General features: G+C 52.5%; 2 protein-coding genes across 2 annotated transcripts in view; both read left to right on the forward strand.

Annotated features, from left to right (window-relative positions):
• Positions 1 to 537: 537 nt before the first annotated feature.
• LOC135441739 (structural maintenance of chromosomes protein 1A-like) lies at positions 538 to 4,285 on the forward strand (the record flags this gene model as incomplete). The annotated part of the gene is made up of 2 exons (XM_064701282.1): positions 538 to 650; positions 4,157 to 4,285. Coding segments are annotated over 2 exons (230 nt in total), but the record flags the coding sequence as incomplete, so codon positions are not given.
• A 990-nt stretch (positions 4,286 to 5,275) lies between these two features.
• LOC135441738 (structural maintenance of chromosomes protein 1A) overlaps positions 5,276 to 21,482 on the forward strand; it is a gene marked incomplete at its 3' end in the record, with an annotated part of 33,745 nt that continues 17,538 nt past the window's right edge. Inside the window, exons 1-6 of the mRNA XM_064701281.1 lie at positions 5,276 to 5,336; positions 8,988 to 9,022; positions 11,533 to 11,771; positions 16,246 to 16,504; positions 19,076 to 19,216; positions 19,358 to 19,440. Coding sequence (XP_064557351.1) covers positions 5,276 to 5,336; positions 8,988 to 9,022; positions 11,533 to 11,771; positions 16,246 to 16,504; positions 19,076 to 19,216; positions 19,358 to 19,440 — 818 coding nt within the window. The remainder of the gene's footprint in view (positions 5,337 to 8,987; positions 9,023 to 11,532; positions 11,772 to 16,245; positions 16,505 to 19,075; positions 19,217 to 19,357; positions 19,441 to 21,482) is intronic.

Below are 21,482 nucleotides of genomic sequence, written 5' to 3' on the forward strand. Positions count from 1 at the left end.
GGGTGTTTACAGGACACATTTTGGGGTGTTCAGGGTTTGGGGGACACATTTTGGAGTGTTTGGGACACATTTTGGGGTGGTTTTGGGGACACATTTTGGGGTGTTTAGGGTTTGGGGTGGGTATTTAGGGCTTGGGGACACATTTTGGGGTGGTTTTGGACACATTTTGGGGTGTTCAGGGTTTGTGGGACACATTTTGGTGTGTTTGGGACACATTTTGGGGTGTTTTGGACACATTTTGGGTGTTTTGGGGTTTGGGGTGGATATTTAGGGTTTGGGGACACATTTTGGGGTGTTTGTAGGATACATTTTGGGGTGTTCAGTGTTTGGGGACACATTTTGGGATGTTTAGGGTTTGGGGTGGGTATTTAGGATTTGGGGACACATTTGGGGGTGTTTAGGGACACATTTTGGGGTGTTCAGGGTTTGGGGTGGATATTTAGGGCTTGGGGACACATTTTGGGGTGGTTTTGGACACATTTTGGGGTGTTCAGGGTTTGGGGGATCCCCCTGAGCCCCCAAATGCCCCCTCCCCAGGCAGCTCCTCCGAGTACAAGATCAACAACCGCGTGGTGCAGCTGAGCGAGTACAGCGAGGAGCTGGAGAAGCTGGGGATCCTCATCAAGGCCAGGAACTTCCTCGTCTTCCAGGTGGGGAGGGGGTTTAGGAGCCTCTCAGGGGGTTTAGGAGCCTTTTTGGGGTTTTTGGGGTTTTTTTTGGGGCAATTTTGGAGGTTTTGAGGGTGTTTTTGAGGGGGCTTTTTGTGGGTTCAGGGGGATTTTGGGGCTTTTTTGGGGGAGGTTTTTGTGCTCACGGGAGCTGGGGAGTCCCAGGATGGGTTTTTGGGGGAATTTCCACCATTTTCCCACCCCAAAGGGATCCCCAGGGCACTGTGGGGATTTGGGGACCCCCCATAAGGATTTAGGAGCCCCCTGAGGGGATTTGGGGACCCCCTGAGGGGATTTAGGAACCCCCTGAGGGGATTTAGGAACCCCCTGAGGGGATTTAGGAACCTTTGAGGGGATTTAGGAACTCCCTGAGGGGATTTAGGAACCCCTGAGGGGATTTAGGAACCTTTGAGGGGATTTAGGAACCCCCTGAGGGGATTTAGGAACCCCCTGAGGGGATTTAGGAACCCCCTGAGGGGATTTAGGAACCCCCTGAGGGGATTTGGGAACCCCCTGAGGGATTTGGGGACCCCCTGAGGGGATTTAGGAACCCCCAGAGGGATTTAGGAACCCTTGAGGGGATTTAGGAACCCCCTGAGGGGATTTAGGAACCTTTGAGGGGATTTAGGAACCCCCTGAGGGGATTTAGGAACCTTTGAGGGGATTTAGGAACTCTTGAGAGGATTTAGGAACTCTTGAGGGGATTTAGGAACCCCCTGAGGGGATTTAGGAACCCCTGAGGGGATTTAGGAACCCCTGAGGGGATTTAGGAACCCCCTGAGAGGATTTAGGAACTCTTGAGGGGATTTAGGAACCCCCTGAGGGGATTTAGGAACCTTTGAGGGGATTTAGGAACCTTTGAGGGGATTTAGGGACCCCCTGAGGGGATTTAGGAACTCCCTGAGGGGATTTAGGAACTCTTGAGGGGATTTAGGAACTTCCTGAGGGGATTTGGGGATTTGGGAACTCTCCTATCAGGATTTGGGGATTTAGGAACTCTCCAGTCAGGATTTAGGAACTCTCCTGTGAGGATTTGGGGATTTGGGAACTCTCCTGTGAGGATTTGGGAACTCTCCTGTCAGGATTTGGGGATTTAGGGACTCTCCTGTCGGGATTTGGGAACTCTCCTGTCAGGATTTGGGGATTTGGGAACTCTCCTGTCAGGATTTGGGGATTTGGGAACTCTCCTGTCGGGATTTGGGGATTTGGGAACTCTCCTGTGAGGATTTGGGGATTTGGGAACTCTCCTGTCAGGATTTGGGGATTTGGGAACTCTCCTGTCAGGATTTGGGGATTTAGGAACTCTCCTGTGAGGATTTGGGGATTTAGGAACTCTCCTGTCGGGATTTAGGAACTCTCCTGTCAGGATTTGGGGATTTGGGAACTCTCCTGTCAGGATTTGGGAACTCTCCTGTCAGGATTTGGGGATTTAGGAACTCTCCTGTGAGGATTTGGGGATTTGGGAACTCTCCTGTCAGGATTTGGGGATTTAGGAACTCTCCTGTCAGGATTTGGGAACTCTCCTGTCAGGATTTGGGGATTTAGGAACTCTCCTGTGAGGATTTGGGGATTTGGGAACTCTCCTGTCAGGATTTGGGGATTTAGGAACTCTCCTGTCAGGATTTGGGGATTTAGGAACTCTCCTGTCAGGATTTGGGGATTTAGGAACTCTCCTGTGAGGATTTGGGGATTTGGGAACTCTCCTGTGAGGATTTGGGGATTTAGGAACTCTCCTGTCAGGATTTGGGGATTTAGGAACTCTCCTGTCGGATTTAGGAACTCTCCTGTCAGGATTTGGGGATTTGGGAACTCTCCTGTCAGGATTTGGGAACTCTCCTGTCCGGATTTGGGGATTTAGGAACTCTCCTGTCAGGATTTGGGAACTCTCCTGTCAGGATTTGGGGATTTGGGAACTCTCCTGTCAGGATTTGGGAACTCTCCTGTCAGGATTTGGGGATTTAGGAACTCTCCTGTCAGGATTTGGGGATTTGGGAACTCTCCTGTCAGGATTTGGGGATTTAGGAACTCTCCTGTCAGGATTTGGGGATTTGGGAACTCTCCTGTCAGGATTTGGGGATTTAGGAACTCTCCTGTCAGGATTTGGGAACTCTCCTGTCAGGATTTGGGGATTTGGGAACTCTCCTGTCAGGATTTGGGGATTTGGGAACTCTCCTGTCAGGATTTGGGGATTTGGGAACTCTCCTGTCAGGATTTGGGGATTTGGGAACTCTCCTGTCAGGATTTGGGGATTTAGGAACTCTCCTGTCAGGATTTGGGGATTTGGGAACTCTCCTGTGAGGATTTGGGGATTTGGGAACTCTCCTGTCAGGATTTGGGGATTTAGGAACTCTCCTGTCAGGATTTGGGGATTTGGGAACTCTCCTGTCAGGATTTGGGGATTTAGGAACTCTCCTGTCAGGATTTGGGGATTTGGGAACTCTCCTGTGAGGATTTGGGGATTTAGGAACTCTCCTGTCAGGATTTGGGGATTTAGGAACTCTCCTGTCAGGATTTGGGGATTTGGGAACTCTCCAGTCAGGATTTGGGGATTTAGGAACTCTCCTGTTGGGATTTGGGAACTCTCCAGTCAGGATTTGGGGATTTGGGAACTCTCTTGTCAGGATTTGGGGATTTGGGAACTCTCCAGTCAGGATTTGGGGATTTGGGAACTCTCTTGTCAGGATTTGGGGATTTGGGAACTCTCCTGTCAGGATTTGGGGATTTGGGAACTCTCCTGTGAGGATTTGGGGATTTGGGAACTCTCCAGTCAGGATTTGGGGATTTGGTAACTCTCCTGTGAGGATTTGGGGATTTGGGAACTCTCCTGTGAGGATTTGGGGATTTAGGGACTCTCCTGTGAGGATTTGGGGATTTGGGAACTCCCCTGTGAGGATTTGGGAACTCTCCAGTCAGGATTTGGGGATTTGGGAACTCTCCAGTCAGGATTTGGGGATTTGGGAACTCTCCTGTGAGGATTTGGGGATTTGGGAACTCTCCTGTCAGGATTTGGGGATTTAGGAACTCTCCTGTGAGGATTTGGGGATTTGGGAACTCTCCTGTGAGGATTTGGGGATTTAGGAACTCTCCTGTCAGGATTTGGGGACAACCTGTGGGATTTAGGAGCTCTCTGACTCATTTTTTTCCATGACATCGCCATGAAGAGCCCCAAGGGTCTCGCAGCTCTCTTTGAGGAGATCCCCAGGGATTTAGGATTTCCCTCACCCTGCAGGGATTTAGGAACCTCTCTGACAGGATTTAGGGATCATTCTCAAGGATTTAGGAACATTTCTAACAGGATTTAGGATCATTTTTGCAGGGAGCAGTGGAGTCCATCGCCATGAAGAACCCCAAGGAGCGCACGGCCCTGTCTGAGGAGATCCCCAGGGATTCAGGGATCCGTATCAGGGATTTAAGGATCCCTCACAGGAGTTAAGGGATTTAGGATCATTTCTCAGGGATTTAGGACCATTTTTGCCCTGTTTTTTCAGGGAGCAGTGGAGTCCATCGCCATGAAGAACCCCAAGGAGCGCACGGCCCTGTTTGAGGAGATCCCCAGGGATTTGGGGATCCGTATCAGGGATTTAAGGATCCCTCACAGGAATTAGGGGATTTAGGACCATTTCCAAGGGGATTTAGGACCATTTTTGCCCTGTTTTTTCAGGGAGCAGTGGAGTCCATTGCCATGAAGAACCCCAAGGATCTCACGGCCCTGTTTGAGGAGATCCCCAGGGATTCAGGGATCCGTATCAGGGATTTAAGGATCCCTCACAGGAATTAGGGGATTTAGGACCATTTCCAAGGGGATTTAGGATCATTTCCAAGGGGATTTAGGATCATTTCTCACCCCATTTTTCAGGGAGCAGTGGAGTCCATTGCCATGAAGAACCCCAAGGATCTCACGGCCCTGTTTGAGGAGATCCCCAGGGATTTAGGATTTCCCTGACCCTGCAGGGATTTAGGAACGTTTCCAAGGGGATTTAGGACCATTTCTCAGGGATTTAGGACCATTTCTGACTCTGTTTTTTCAGGGAGCAGTGGAATCCATCGCCATGAAGAACCCCAAGGAGCGCACGGCCCTGTTTGAGGAGATCCCCAGGGATTCAGTGATTCCCTTTTGGAATTCAGGGATCTCTCACAGGAATTAGGGGATTTAGGATCATTTCTAATGGGATTTAGGATCATTTCCAAGGGGATTTAGGACCATTTTTGCCCTGTTTTCTCAGGGAGCAGTGGAGTCCATCGCCATGAAGAACCCCAAGGAGCGCACGGCCCTGTTTGAGGAGATCCCCAGGGATTTCTGATTCCCTTTTGGAATTCAGGGATCTCTCACAGGAATTAGGGGATTTAGGATCATTTCTCAGGGATTTAGGACCATTTTTGCCCTGTTTTTTCAGGGAGCAGTGGAGTCCATCGCCATGAAGAGCCCCAAGGATCTCACGGCTCTGTTTGAGGAGATCCCCAGGGATTTCTGATTCCCTTTTGGGATTCAGGGATTTCTCACAGGAATAAGGGGATTTAGGACCATTTCCAAGGGAATTTAGGATCATTCTCAGGGATTTAGGACCATTTCTCACCCCATTTTTCAGGGAGCAGTGGAGTCCATCGCCATGAAGAACCCCAAGGAGCGCACGGCCCTGTTTGAGGAGATCCCCAGGGATTTGGGGATCCGTATCAGGGATTTAGGACCATTTTTGCCCTGTTTTCTCAGGGAGCAGTGGAGTCCATTGCCATGAAGAACCCCAAGGAGCGCACGGCCCTGTTTGAGGAGATCCCCAGGATTTAGGATCATTTCCAAGGGATTTAGGACCATTTTTGCCCCATTTTTTCAGGGAGCAGTGGAGTCCATTGCCATGAAGAACCCCAAGGATGCGCACGGCCCTGTTTGAGGAGATCACCGCTCGGGAGCTCCCCGAGTAGACAGAAGAAGGATGGTGAAGTCCAGGGGACACCATTATTATCACGCAAGAAAAACATCGCGCCGAGCGCAAGAGCCAGCAGAAAGGAGGAGGTGGAGGATGGATTTTGGGAAATTGATGGGAATTGTTGACACAGAATCGTGTTTGGGAATGTGGATTTACAGGAAAATCATGTTTGGGATAGCTGGATTTGCAGGTTTGGGAATGGTTGGATCAGGATAAAAGGGTTTGGACGTTAATTCCAGGAATTGTTTGGGAAGTGGATTACAGAATTGTTGAAGTTGGATTCGCAAAATGGCATGTTGATCGGGATAAAAGGGTTGGAATGGTTGGATCATGGGATAAAAGGTTTGGAATGGTGGTTCAGGATACAAAGGTTGGAATTTGGATTCATGGATAAAAGGTTTTGTGCAGCTGAACGCAAGGAGACCAAGCAGGAGAGGAGGTGGGGAAGGATGGGAATTTGGGAAAAATGGGATGGGAATGGTTGGATTTGCAGGAAAATCGTGTTTGGGAATGGTTGGATTCACAGGAAAATCGTGTTTGGGAATGGTTGGATTCAGGGATAAAAGGGTTTGGGAATGGTTGGATTTACAGGAAAATTGTGTTTGGGAATGGTTGGATTTGCAGGAAAATCGTGTTTGGGAATGGTTGGATTCACAGGAAAATTGTGTTTGGGAATGGTTGGATTCAGGGATAAAAGGGTTTGGGAATGGTTGGATTCAGGGATAAAAGGGTTTGGGAATGGTTGGATTCATGGGATAAAAGGGTTTGGGAATGGTTGGATTCAGGATAAAGGGTTTGGAATGGTTGGATTCACAGGAAAATCGTGTTTGGGAATGGTTGGATTCACAGGAAAATCGTGTTTGGGATGTTGATTCAGGAAAAGGTTTGGAATGTTGGATTCAGGGATAAAAGGTTTGGAATGGTTGGATTCAGGATAAAAGGGTTGGGAATGGTTGGATTCAGGATAAAAGGTTGGAATGGTTGATTCAGGATAAAGGGTTGGGAATGGTTGGATTCAGGATAAAAGGTTGGAATGTTGTTCATGGATAAAAGGTGGATGGTTGGATTCGGATAAAAGGGTTGGAATGGTTGGATTCAATGGGATAAAAGGGTTGGGAATGGTTGGATTCACAGGAAAATCGTGTTGGGAATGGTTGGATTTATGGGATAAAAGGTTTGGGAATGGTTGGATTTACAGGGAAAAAGGTTTGGGAATGGTTGGATTCAGGATAAAAGGGTTTGGGAATGGTTGGATTCAGGATAAAAGGGTTTGGAATGGTTGGATTCAGGATAAAAGGGTTTGGGAATGGTTGGATTCAGGGATAAAAGGGTTTGGGAATGTGATTCAGGATAAAAGGTTTGTGCAGCTGAGCGCAGAGGCCAACAGAGAGGTGAGTGGGAAGGATGGGAATTTCGGATAAAAGGTTTGGGAATGGTTGGATTCAGGATAAAATGGTTTGGGAATGGTTGGATTCCAGGAAAAATGTTTGGAATGGTTGGATTCAGGGATAAAAGGGTTTGGAATGGTTGGATTCAGGATAAAAGGTTTGGGAATGGTTGGATTCAGGATAAAGGGTTTGGAATGGTTGGATTCAGGGATAAAAGGTTTGGGAATGGTTGGATTCAGGATAAAGGTTTGGGAATGGTTGGATTCAGGATAAAGGGTTTGGGAATGGTTGGATTACATGGATAAAAGGTTGGGAATGGTTGGATTCAGGATAAAGGGTTTGGGAATGGTTGGATTATGGATAAAAGGGTTTGGGAATGGTTGGATTCAAGGATAAAAGGGTTGGGAATGGTTGGATTCATGGATAAAAGGGTTTGGGAATGTTGGATTCAGGGATAAAAGGTTTGGGAATGGTTGGATTCAGGGATAAAAGGGTTGGATGGTTGGATTCAGGGATAAAAGGTTTGGATGGTTGGATTCAGGGATAAAAGGGTTTTGGTGATTAGGCAAGGAGGCAGAGGAAGGAGGATGTGGGAAGGATGGGAATTTGGGGAGAAAATGGTTTGGGAATGGTTGGATTTCCAGGAAAATCAGTGTTTGGGAATGGTTGGATTCGCAGGAAAATTGTCTTTGGGAATGGTTGGATTCACAGGAAAATCGTGTTTGGGAATGTTGGATTTACAGGAAAATTGTGTTTGGGAATGGTTGGATTCAGGATAAAAGGTTTGGGAATGGTTGGATTCACAGGATAAAACGGTTTGGAATGGTTGGATTCAGGAAAATGTGTTTGGGAATGGTTGGATTCAGGGATAAAAGGGTTTGGAATGGTGGATTCACAGGAAATTGGAATGGTTGATTGGGATAAAAGGTTTGGGAATGGTTGGATTCAGGGATAAAAGGGTTTGGGAATGGTTGGATTCAGGGATAAAGGGTTGGGAATGGTTGGATTCAGGGATAAAGGGTATGGGAATGGTTGGATTCGATAAAGGTGGGAATGGTTGATTCATGGAAAAGGGTTTGGGAATGGTTGGATTCAGGAAAAAGGTTTTGTGCAGCGAACGCAAGGAGGCCAAGCAGGAAGGAGAGGTGGGGAAGGATGGAATTTTGGGGAAAAATGGATGGGAATGGTTGGATTCACAGGAAAATGTGTTTGGAATGGTTGGATTCACAGAAATCGTGTTTGGAATGGATGAATTCACAGGAAAATTGTGTTTGGGAATGGTTGGATTTACAGGAAAATCGTGTTTGGGAATGGTTGATTCACAGAAAATCATGTTGGAATGTTGGATTCAGGGATAAAAGGTTGGAATGTTGGATTCATGGGATAAAAGGGTTTGGGAATGGTTGGATTTACAGGAAAATCGGGTTTGGGAATGGTTGGATTCACAGGAAAGTTGTTTGTTTGGGAATGGTTGGATTCAGGGATAAAAGGGTTTGGGAATGGTTGGATTCAGGATAAAAGAAAGGGTTTGGGAATGGTTGGATTGATGGGATAAAAGGGTTTGGGAATGGTTGGATTTACAGGAAAATCGTGTTTGGGAATGGTTGGATTTACAGGAAAATCGTGTTTGGGAATGGTTGGATTCAGGGATAAAAGGGTTTGGGAATGGTTGGATTCATGGGATAAAAGGGTTTGGGAATGGTTGGATTCAGGGATAAAAGGGTTTGGGAATGGTTGGATTCAGGGATAAAAGGGTTTTGTGCAGCTGAGCGCAAGGAGGCCAAGCAGGAGAAGGAGGAGGTGGGGAAGGATGGGAATTTTGGGGAATAAAGGGGTTTGGGAATGGTTGGATTCACAGGAAAATCGTGTTTGGGAATGGTTGGATTTGCAGGAAAATTGTGTTTGGGAATGGTTGGATTCAGGGATAAAAGGGTTTGGGAATGGTTGGATTCATGGGATAAAAGGGTTTGGGAATGGTTGGATTCATGGGATAAAAGGGTTTTGTGCAGCTGAGCGCAAGGAGGCCAAGCAGGAGAAGGAGGAGGTGGGGAAGGATGGGAATTTTGGGGAAAAATGGGATGGGAATGGTTGGATTCACAGGAAAATCGTGTTTGGGAATGGTTGGATTTGCAGGAAAATCGTGTTTGGGAATGGTTGGATTCACAGGAAAATCTTGTTTGGGAATGGTTGGATTCACAGGAAAATCATGTGTTTGGGAATGGTTGGATTCAGGGATAAAAGGGTTTGGGAATGGTTGGATTCAGGGATAAAAGGGTTTGGGAATGGTTGGATTCAGGGATAAAAGGGTTTGGGAATGGTTGGATTCATGGGATAAAAGGGTTTGGGAATGGTTGGATTTACAGGAAAATTGTGCTTGGGAATGGTTGGATTCAGGGATAAAAGGGTTTGGGAATGGTTGGATTTACAGGAAAATTGTGTTTGGGAATGGTTGGATTCATGGGATAAAAGGGTTTGGGAATGGTTGGATTCAGGGATAAAAGGGTTTGGGAATGGTTGGATTCATGGGATAAAAGGGTTTTGGGAATGCTCAGAATTCTGGGGAAAATGAGGTTTGGGAATGATTGGAGTTCCAGGAAAAAGGGATTTTGGGAATGGTTGGATTCATGGGAAAAAATTTTGAGAATGCTCAGAATTCTGGGAAAAATGGGGTTTGAGAAGCCTGGGAATTCCAGGGAAAATGGGGTTTTGGGAATACTTGGATTCACAGGAAGAAGTGTTTTGGGTATGCTCAGAGCAGTGGGGAAAATGGGATTTTGGTAAAGCTGAGAATTCTTGGGAAGATAGGGTTTTGGGAAGGTTTGGATTTCTGGGCAAAAAGGGTTTGGGAAAGCTCAGAATCCTGAGGAAAGAGGGGTTTGGAAATGCTTTGGAATTTTGGGAAAAGTGAGTTTTGGGAAGGCTGGGAAGGGTCTGGACAGAACCAGGTCCAAGTCCTGGGTTTGAGAAGTTCCTGGCCAGAACCAGGCCCAGCTCTGAGCAGCTCCTGAGCAGAACCAGGTCCAGCTCTGAGCAGCTCCTGAGCAGAACCAGGCCCAGGTTTAAGCCTCTCCTGGCCAGACCCAGCCCTAACCCCCCAAATCCCCTCTCACCTGCCTTTCCCCCAGGCTGACCGGTACCAGCCAGAACCAGGCCCAGCTCTGAGCAGCTCCTGAGCAGAATCACATCCAAGTTTGATCATTTCCTGGCCAGAACCAGGTCCAAGTTTGAGCAGCTCCTGAGCAGAACCAGGCCTATCCCAGCTCTGAGCAGCTCCTGAGCAGAGCCAGGCCCAAACCCTGGGTTTGAGAAGTTCCTGGCCAGACTCAGGCCCAACTTTGAGCAGCTCCTGAGCAGAACCACATCCAAGTTTGAGCAGTCCCTGGCCAGAACCAGGCCCAGCTTTGAGCAGCTCCTGAGCAGAACCAGGCCTATCCCAGGTTTAAGAAGCTCCTGAGCTAAACCAGGCCTCTCCCCCCCTTTCCCCCACCCCAGGCTGACCGGTACCAGCCAGAACCAGGCCCAGCTCTGAGCAGCTCCTGAGCAGAACCAGGTCCAAGTTTGAGCAGCTCCTGAGCAGAACCAGGCCTGGCCCACCCCAAAGCCCAGCTTTGAGCAGCTCCTGGCCAGAACCAGGTCCAAGTCCTGGGTTTGAGAAGCTCCTGGCCAGAACCAGGCCCAGGTTTAAGCCTCTCCTGGCCAGACCCAGCCCTAACCCCCTCTCACCCCATTTTCCCCATTTCTGGTACCAGCCAGAACCAGGCCCAGCTCTGAGCAGCTCCTGGCCAGAACCAGGTCCAAGTTTGAGCATTTCCTGGCCAGAACCAGGCCCAGCTTTGAGCAGCTCCTGAGCAGAACCAGGTCCAAGTTTGAGCAGTCCCTGGCCAGAACCAGGTCCAGCTCTGAGCAGCTCCTGAGCTAAGCCAGGCCTATCCCAGGTTTAAGAAGCTCCTGAGCAGAACCAGGTCTATCCCCCCCATTTTCCCCCATCCCAGGCTGACCGTACCAGCCAGAACCAGGTCCAAGTTTGAGCTGTTTCTGGCCAGAACCAGGCCTGGCCCAGGTTTGAGTAGTTCCTGGCCAGAACCAGGCCCAACTTTGAGCAGCTCCTGAGCAGAACCAGGCCCAGCTTTGAGCAGCTCCTGAGCAGAACCAGGTCTATCCCAGGTTTAAGAAGCCCCTGAGCAGAACCAGGTCCAGCTCTGAGCAGCTCCTGAGCAGAACCAGGCCCAAGTTTGAGCAGCTCCTGAGCAGAACCAGGCCCAGGTTTCAGCAGTCTCTGGCCAGAACCAGGCCCAACTTTGAGCAGCTCCTGGCCAGACCCAGCCCTAACCCCCTCTCACCCCATTTCCCCCATGCCAGGCTGACCGGTACCAGCCAGAACCAGGCCCAAGTTTGAGCAGTCCCTGGTCAGAACCAGGTCCAAGTTTGAGCAGCTCCTGAGCAGAACCAGGCCCAGCTTTGAGCAATCCCTGGGCAGAACCAGGCCAGGCCCAGCTTTGAGCATTTCCTGGCCAGCCCCAGCCCTAACCCCCTCTCCCCATTTCCCCACCCCAGGCTGACCGGTACCAGCGGCTCAAGGACGAGGTGGTTCGGGCGCAGGTGCAGCTCCAGCTCTTCAAGCTGTTCCACAACGAGGCCGAGATCGAGAAGCTCAACAAGGAGCTGGGGCTGAAGAACCGCGAGATCGACAAGGACAAGAAGAGGATGGACAGGGTGGAGGACGAGCTCAAGGACCGCAAGAAGGAGCTGGGCAAGATGATGAGGGAGCAGCAGCAGATCGAGAAGGAGATCAAGTGAGAAGCCTGGAGACTGGGGGGGAAATGGCAGAAATTGGGATGGTTTGGGTGGGAAAAAGTGGAATTGTTTGGGTTGGGATGTTTAGAAATCAGGTTTAAGTTCTGCTTCCATGGGCAGGGACACCTTCCCAGATCAGGGGGCTCCAAATCTTGGACAATCCCAGCTTTCCAAATCTTGGACAATCCCAGCTTTCCAAATCTTGGACAATCCCAGCTTTCCAAATCTTGGACAATCCCAGTTTTCCAAATCTTGGACAATCCCAGTTTTCCAAATCTTGGACAATCCCAGGCTGTCTCTGTGGCTGAGGGGCTCCAAAACCTTGGAAATATTTGGGTTGGAATATTTAAAAACCAGGTTTAAATCCTGGTTCCATGGGCAGGGACACCTTCACAGATCAGGGGGCTCCAAATCTTGGACAATCCCAGTTTTCCAAATCTTGGACAATTCCAGTTTTCCAAATCTTGGACAATCCCAGCCTGTCTCCATGGCTGAGGGGCTCCAAAACCTGGAATGGTTTGGGTGGAAAACTGAATTGTTTGGGTTAGATGTTTAAAAACAGTTTAAATCCTGGTTTCATAGGCAGGGACACCTTCACAGACCATCGTGTTCCAAATCTTGGACAATCCCAGACTGTCTCTGTGGCTGAGGGCTCCAAAACCTTGGAATTATTTGGATTGGAATATTTAAAAACCAGGTTTAAATCCTGGTTTCATGGGCAGGATGCCTTCACAGATCAGGGGTCCAAATCTGGACATCCCAGCTTTGTAATCTTGACCAATCCAGGCTGTCTCCATGCAGAGGGGCTCCAAAACCTGGAATTATTTGGGTTGGAATATTTAAAAACAGGTTTAAATCCTGGTTCCATGGGCGGGACGCCTTCCCAGTCCAGGTGGTTCCAAATCTTGGACAATCCCAGCTTTCCAAATGTTGCACAATCCCAGCTTTCCAAATGTTGGACAATCCCAGCCTGTCTCCATGGCAGAGGCTCCAAAACCTTGGAAATATTTGGGCTGGAATATTTAAAAATCAGGTTTAAATTCCCATCCAGGTTCCATGGGCAGGGAACCTTCACACCTTCCCAGTCCAGGTGGTTCCAAATTCTTGGACAATCCCAGGTGTTTCTGTGTGAGGGCTCCAAACTTGGAAATATTTGGTGGAATATTTAAAAATCAGGTTTAAATCCTGGTTTCATGGGCAGGACCCTTCACAGATCAGGGCTCCAAATCTTGGACAATCCCAGCTTTCCAAATCTTGGACAATCCAGCTTTGTAATCTGGACAATCCAGGTGTTCTGTGGCTGAGGCTCCAAAACCTTGGAAATATTTGGGTTGGAATATTTAAAAATCAGGTTTAAATCCTGGTTCCACAGGCAGGGAACCTTCACAGATCTGAGGGTTCCAAATCTTGGACATTCCCAGATTTGTAATCTTGGACAATCCAGGCTGTCTCCATGGCAGAAAGGCTCCAAAACCTGGAATGGTTTGGGTGGAAACTGAATTGTTTGGGTTAGGATGTTTAAAACCAGGTTTAAATCCTGGTTCCATGGGCAGGAACAACTTCATAGATCAGGTGGTTCCAAATCTTGGACAATCCCAGATTTGTAATCTTGGACAATCCCAGTCTGTCTCCATGACAGAGGGGCTCCCAAACCTTGGAATGGTTTGGGTGGGAATGTTTAAAAACCAGGCTTGAATTCTCATCCAGGTTCCATGGGCAGGGAACCTTCACACCTTCCCAGTCCAGGTGATTCCAAATCTTGGACAATCCCAGTTTTGTAATCTTGGACAATCCCAGCTTTCCAAATCTTGGACAATCCCAGGCTGTCTCCAGAGGCTGAGGGGCTCCAAAACTCTGGAATGGTTTGGGTGGGAAAACCTGGAATGGTTTGGGTTGGGATGTTTAGAAATCAGGTTTAAATTCTGCTTCCATGGGCAGGGAACCTTCACAGATCAGGGGGGGGCTCCAAATCTTGGACAATCCCAGGCTGTCTCTGTGGCTGGGGGCTCCAAAACCTTGGAATATTTGGGTTGGAATATTTAAAATCCAGGTTTAAATCTGATTTCATGGCGGGACGCCTTCACAGATCAGGGGGCTCCAAATCTTGGACAACCCCAGTTTTGTAATCTTGGACAATCCCAGTTTTTCAAATGTTGGACAATCCCAGCCTGTCTCCATGGCAGAGAGGCTCCAAAACCCTGGAATGGTTTGGGTGGGAAAACCTGGAATTGTTTGGGATGTTTAGAAATCAGGTTTAAGTTCTGCTTCCATGGGCAGGGAACCTTCACAGATCAGGGGGCTCCAAATCTTGGACAATCCCAGACTGTCCCTATGACAGAGAGGCTCCAAAACCCTGGAATTTTTTGGGTGGGAATATTTAAAAACCAGGTTTAAGTTCTGGTTCCACAGGCAGGGAACCTTCACAGACCAGGGGGCTCCACATCTTGGACAATCCCAGTTTTGTAATCTTGGACAATCCCAGTTTTCCAAATCTTGGACAATCCCAGTCTGTCTCCATGACAGGAGAGCTCCAAAACCCTGGAATGGTTTGGGTGGGAAAACCTGGAATTGTTTGGGTTGGAATATTTAAAAACCAGGTTTAAATTCTGGTTCTACGGGCTGGGACACCTTCACAGATCAGGGGCTCCAAATCTTGGACAATCCCAGTTTTCCAAATCTTGGACAATCCCAGCCTGTCTCTGTGGCTGAGGGGCTCCAAAACCTTGGAAATATTTGGGTTGGAATATTTAAAAACCAGGTTTAAATCCTGGTTCCATGGGCAGGAACAACTTCATAGATCAGGTGGTTCCAAATCTTGGACAATCCCAGCTTTCTAAATCTTGGACAATTCCAGTTTTCGTAATCTTGGACAATCCCAGCCTGTCTCCATGGCAGAGGCTCCAAAGTCTTGGAAATATTTGGGCTGGAATATTTAAAATCCAGGTTTAAATTCCCATCCAGGTTCCATGGGCAGGGAACCTTCACAGATCAGGGGGCTCCAAATCTTGGACAATCCCAGCTTTCCAAATCTTGGACAATCCCAGCCTGTCTCCATGGCTGAGGGGCTCCAAAACCTTGGAAATATTTGGGTTGGAATATTTAAAAACCAGGTTTAAATCCTGGTTCCATGGGCAGGGACACCTTCCCAGATCAGGGGGTTCCAAATCTTGGACAATCCCAGCTTTGTAATCTTGGACAATTCCAGTCTGTCTCCATGGCTGAGGGGCTCCAAAACCCTGGAATTATTTGGGTTGGAATATTTAAAAATCGGGTTTAAATCCTGGTTCCATGGGCAGGAACAACTTCACAGATCAGGGGGTTCCAAATCTCACCCCACCCCAGCTGGACAATCCAGTTTGCCCAGTCTGTCTCCACAGGGGAAGGGCTCCAGAATGGGAAGGGAGGATGCAGCCAACCCCAAACCAGGCCCAAACCCCAAACCAGACATAGGAACCCCAAAACTGGGTACAGATCCAAAACCAGGCACAGACCCCAGAAATGGGCGCAAACCACAAAACTGAGCACAGAACCCAAAACTGAGCCCAAACCCCAAAACTGGGTACAAACCCCAAAACTGGGCACAGAAGCCAAAACCGGGCATGAACCCCAAAACAGGCATAAAAACCCCAAACCAGGCCCAAACCCCAAACCAGGCCCAGACCCAAACCAGGCCCAAACCCCAAACCAGGCCCAGACCCCAAACCAGGCCCAGACCCCAAAACTGGGCACAGAACCCAAACCTGGGCCCAAACCCCAAACCAGGCCCAAACCCAAACCAGGCCCAGACCCCAAACCAATCCCAAACCCCAAACCAATCCCAAACCCCAAACCAATCCCACACCCCAACCCCAAACCAGCCAGCCCCCAAACCAGGCCCAGACCCCAAACCAGGCCCAAACCCCAAACCAGGCCCAGACCCCAAACCAGGCCCAGACCCCAAACCAGGCCCAGACCCCAAACCAGCCCCAGACCCCAAACCAGCCCCAGACCCCAAACCAATCCCAAACCAATCCCACACCCCAAACCAACCCAAACCAGCCCCAAACCAGGCCTGGAACCCAAACCAGCCCCAAACCCCAAACCAGCCCCAAACCCCAAACCAGCCCCAATCCCAAACCAGGCCCAGACCCCAAACCAGGCCCAAACCCCAAACCAGGCCCAAACCCCAAACCAGGCCCAGACCCCAAACCAGCCCCAAACCCCAAACCAGCCCCAAACCCCAAACCAGGCCCAGACCCCAAACCAGCCCCAAACCCCAAACCAAACCCAAACCAGGCCTGGAACCCAAACCCCAAACCAACCCCAAACCCCAAACCCGGCCCGAATCCCAAACCAGCCCCAAACCAGGCCCAAACCCCAAACCAGGCCCAGACCCCAAACCAGGCCCAAACCCAAACCAATCCCAAACCCCAACCAGCCCCAGACCCCAAACCAGGCCCAGACCCCAAACCCACCTGAGGTTCTCCCCCTCAGGGAGAAGGACTCGGAGCTGAACCAGAAGCGGCCGCAGTACATCAAGGCCAAGGAGAACACCTCGCACAAGATCAAGAAGCTGGAGGCCGCCAGGAAGTCCCTGCAGAACGCCCAGAAGCAGTACAAGAAACGCAAGGCAGACATGGACGAGCTGGAGAAGGAGATGCTGAGCGTGGAGAAGTCCAGGCAGGAGTTTGAGGAACGCATGGAGGAGGAGAGCCAGAGCCAGGGCAGGGACCTGACCCTGGAGGAGAACCAGGTACGTGTGGGATGGAGGAGAACCAGAGATACAGGAGGGACCTGAGCCTGGAGGAGAACCAGGTACGTGTGGGATGGAGGAGAACCAGGTGTGGTGGGACAGGTGGGGATTTGGGATGGATAGAGGAGAACCAGGTGTGGTGGGACAGGTGGGGATTTGGGATGGATGGAGGAGAACCAGGTGTGGTGGGACAGGTGGGGATTTGGGATGGATAGAGGAGAACCAGGTGTGGTGGGACACGTGGGGTTTGGGGCTTTGGGAGAGACCTGACCCTGGAGGAGAACCAGGTACGTGTAGGGTGGAGGAGAACCAGAGCCAGGGGAGGGACCTGAGCCTGGAAGAGAACCAGGTGTGGTGGTGGGACAGGTGCGGTTTGAGGGCTTGGGATGGACAGGGGAAAGATCTCACCTTGGAGGAGAACCAGGTGTGGTGGGACAGGTGGGGTTTGGGGCTTTGGGAGGGATGGAGGAGAGCCAGAACCACAGGAGAGACCTGAGCCTGGAGGAGAACCAGGTGTGGTGGGACAGGTGGGGATTTGGGATGGATAGAGGAGAACCAGGTGTGGTGGGACTGGTGGGGTCTGGGGACCTGGGGAAGGATGGAGGAGAGCCAGAGATACAGGAGGAACATGGTCATGGAGGAGAACCAGGTGTGGGGTGGGACTTGGGGCTTTGGGATGGATGGAGAAGAACCAGAGCTACGAGAACCAGGTGTGGTGGGACAGGTGGGGCTTGGGGATTTGGGATGGATGGAGGAGAACCAGGTGTGGTGGGACACGTGGGGTTTGGGGCTTTGGGAGAGACCTGAGCCTGGAGGAGAACCAGGTGTGGTGGGACTGGTGGGGTTTTGGGGCTTGGGATGGACAGAGGAAAGATCTGACCCTGGAGGAGAACCAGGTGTGGTGGGACTGGTGGGGTTTGCGGGTTTGGGATGGATGGAGGAGAGCCAGAACCACAGGAGAGACCTGACCCTGGAGGAGAACCAGGTACGTGTGGGATGGAGGAGAACCAGAGATACAGGAGGGACCTGAGGGACCTGACCCTGGAAGAGAACCAGGTGTGCTGGGACAGGTGGGGTTTGGGGACCTGGGAGGGATGGAGGAGAACCAGCGGCACAGGAGGAACCTGAGCCTGGAGGAGAACCAGGTGGGGTTTGTGGTTTGGGAGGGATGGAGGAGAGATCTCACCTTGGAGGAGAACCAGGTTCTCTGACCCCCAGGTGTCCCCCAGATGTCCCCATGTCCCCCCACGTTCCCTGATCCCAGGTTGTCCCCATGTCCCCCAGGTTCTGTGACCCCCAAGTGTCCCCCGTGTCCCCTGACCCCCCAGATGTCCCCATTGTCCCCCCCAGGTGAAGAAGTACCACTGGCTGAAGGAGGAGGTCAGCAGGTGCCCTGACCCCAGGTGTCCCCATGTCCCCCAGATGTCCCCTGACCCCCAGGTGTCCCCCAGGTGTGGTGACCCCCAGGTGTCCCCAATGTCCCCAGGTGAAGAAGTACCACTGGCTGAAGGAGGAGGCCAGCAAGCGTGTGGCCCCCATGTCCCCACATCCCCCAGGTGTCCCCCGTGTCCCCTGACCCCCAGGTTGTCCCCAATGTCCCCAGGTGAAGAAGTACCACCGCCTGAAGGAGGAGGCCAGCAGGTGCCCTGACCCCAGGTGTCCCCATGTCCCCCCATGTCCCCTGACCCCAGGTGTCCCCCAGGTGTAGTGACCCCCAGGTGTCCCCCAGGTGTCCCCCATGTCCCCTGACCCCCAGGTGACCCCAGATGTCCCCAATGTGTCCCCAGGTGAAGAAATACCACTGGCTGTAGGAGGAGACCAGCAAGCGTGTGGCCCCCATGTCCCCCAGGTGTCCCCCAGGTGTCCCCCAGGTGTCCCCCAGGTGTCCCCCATGTCCCCTGACCCCCAGGTTGTCCCCCCAGGTGAAGAAGTACCACCGTTTGAAGGAGGAGACTAGCGGGTTCCCTGACCCCAGGTGTCCCCATGTCCCCCAGGTGTCCCCCATGTCCCCTGACCCCCAGGTGACCCCAGGTGTCCCCCAGGTGTGGTGACCCCCAGGTGTCCCCAATGTCCCCAGGTGAAGAAGTACCACTGGCTGTAGGAGGAGACCAGCAAGTGCGTGGCCCCCATGTCCCCCAGGTGTCCCCCATGTCCCCCAGGTGTCCCCCATGTCCCCCAGATGTCCCCCAGGTGTGGTGACCCCCAGGTGACCCCAGATGTCCCCATGTCCCCAGGTGAAGAAGTACCACCGGCTGTAGGAGGAGACCAGCAAGCGTATGTCCCCCAGATGTCCCCCAGGTGTCCCCCAGATGTCCCCCATGTCCCCTGACCCCCAGGTGTCCCCCAAATGTCCACCAGGTGTCCCCAGGTGTGGTGACCCCCAGGTGACCCCCAGATGTCCCCATGTCCCCCCAGGTGAAGAAGTACCACTGGCTGAAGGAGGAGGCCAGCAGGTGCCCTGGTCCCAGGTGTCCCCATGTCCCCCAGATGTCCCCCATGTCCCCTGACCCCCAGATGTCCCCCAGGTGTCCCCTGACCCCCAGGTGACCCCAGGTGTCCCCATGTCCCCAGGTGAAGAAGTACCACCGCCTGAAGGAGGAGGCCAGCAAGCGCGCGGCCACGCTGGCCCAGGAGCTCGAGAAGTTCAACCGTGACCAGAAAGCCGACCAGGACCGGCTGGACCTGGAGGAGAGGAAGAAGGTGGAGACCGAGGTGAGACCCAAACTGTCCCCAGGCTGTCCCCAAACTGTCCCCAGGCTGTCCCCAGACTGTCCCCAGACTGTCCCCAGACTGTCCCCATGGCCCACCTGGGCCCACCTGGGCTCACTGTCCCCTCTGTCCCCGTGTCCCCAGGCCAAGATCAAGCAGAAGCTGAGGGAGATCGAGGAGAACCAGAAGCGCATCGAGAAGCTCGAGGAGTACATCGCCACCAGCAAGTGCGGCGCTGTCACCAGGGTGTCCCCAGGGGGGTTGGAGTGTCCCCAAAGTGTCACCAGGGGGCTGGAGTGTCACCAAGGGGGCTGCAGTGTCCTCAAGGTGTCCCCAGGTTGTCCCCAAGGGGGTTGGAGTGTGACCAGGGTGTCCCCAAGGGGGCTGCAGTGTCCCCAAGGGGGTTGGAGTGTCACCAGGGTGTCCCCAGGGGGGTTGGAGTGTCCCCAGAGTGTCACCAGGGGGCTGCAGTGTCCCCAAGGGGCTGGAGTGTCACCAAGGGGGCTGCAGTGTCCTCAGAGGAGTTGGAGTGTCCCCAAGGGATCTGGAGTGTCACCAAGGGGTTTGGAGTGTCCCCATGGTGTCCCCAAGGGGGCTGGAGTGTCACCAGGGGGGCTGGAGTGTCCCCAGGGTGTCCCCAAGGGGGCTGGAGTGTCCCCAGGGTGTCCCCAGGGGGGTTGGAGTGTCCTCAGGGTGTCCCCAGGGTGTCACCAGGGGGACTGGAGTGTCCCCAAGGGGGCTGGAGTGTCACTGGGGTGTCCCCAGGGGGGTTGGAGTGTGACCAGGGTGTCCCCAAGGGGGGCTGGAGTGTCACCATGGTGTCCCCAGGGTGTCCCCAGGGTGGTTGGAGTGTCCCCAAGGGGGTTGCAGTGTCCTCAGAGGAGTTGGAGTGTCCCCAAGGGATCTGGAGTGTCACCAAGGGGTTTGGAGTGTCCCCATGGTGTCCCCAAGGGGGTTGGAGTGTCCCCAAGGGGGTTGGAGTGTCACCAAGGTGTCACCAGGGGCACTGGAGTGTCCCTAGGGTGGTGTGGTGTCCCCAAGATGTCCCCAAGGGGGCTGGAGTGTCACCAGGGGGGTTGGAGTGTCCCCAAGGTGTCCCCAAGGGACTGGAGTGTCCCCAGAGGAGTTGGAGTGTCCCCAAGGTGTCCCCAAGGTGTCACCAAGGGGGACTGAAGTGTCCCCAAGGGGTTGGAGTGTCACCGGGGTGTCCCCAGGGGGGTTGGATTGTCCCCAGAGTGTCACCAGGGGGTGCAGTGTCACCAAGGGGCTTGCAGTGTCCCCAGGGTGTCCCCAAGGGGCTGGAGTGTCACCAAGGGGGCTGCAGTGTCCTCAGAGGAGTTGGAGTGTCCCCAAGGTGTCCCTAAGGGGGGACTGGAGTGTCCCCAGGGGTGTTGGAGTGTCCCTAAGCTGTCCCCAAGGTGTCCCCAGAGGGGTTGGAGTGTCCCCAAGGTGTCACCAAGGGGGGCTGCAGTGTCCCCAGGGGGACTGGAGTGTCACCAAGGTGTCCCCAAGGGGGGTGGAGTGTCCCCAGAGGAGTTGGGGTGTCCCCAGGGTGTCCCCAAGGGGCTGCAGTGTCCCCAGAGTGTCCCCAGGGTGTCCCCAGAGTGTCCCCAGGAGGGTTGGAGTGTCCCTAAGGTGTCCCCAAGGTGTCACCAAGGGGACTGAAGTTCCCCAAGGGGGTTGGAGTGTCCCCAAGGTGTCCTCAGGTTGTCCCCAAAGGGGTTGGAGTGTCCCCAGGGTGTCCCCAAAGGGCCTGCAGTGTCCCCAGGGTGTCCCCAAGGGGCTGCAGTGTCCCCAGAGGAGTTGGAGTGTCCCCAAGGGATCTGGAGTGTCCCCAGGGGGTTTGGCGTGTCCCCAGGGGGTTGGAGTGTCACCAAGGTGTCACCAGGGGCACTGGAGTGTCCCTAGGGTGGTGTGGTGTCCCCAAGATGTCCCCAAGGGGGCTGGAGTGTCCCCAAGGTGTCACTAAGGGGGACTGGAGTGTCCCCAGGGGGGTTGGAGTGTCCCCAAAGTGTCCCCAAGGGGGCTGGAGTGTCCCCAGAGGGGTTGGAGTGTCCCCAGGGTGTCCCCAAGGGGGGCTGGAGTGTCACCAAGGTGTCCCCAAGGGGCTGCAGTGTCCCCAGAGTGTCCCCAGGTCATCCCCACGTCCCCATTCCTGTCAGAGGGTGACAGATCAGCCCCCCAAACCCCCAAAATCCCCCAATCCCAATTTTTCACCTCCCAAACCCCCATTTCCCCCCAGGCAGTCCCTGGAGGAGCAGAAGCGCCT

This window comes from Zonotrichia leucophrys, unplaced genomic scaffold, assembly GCF_028769735.1.
Source record: "Zonotrichia leucophrys gambelii isolate GWCS_2022_RI unplaced genomic scaffold, RI_Zleu_2.0 Scaffold_465_39780, whole genome shotgun sequence".
NCBI classification, from domain to species: domain Eukaryota; kingdom Metazoa; phylum Chordata; class Aves; order Passeriformes; family Passerellidae; genus Zonotrichia; species Zonotrichia leucophrys.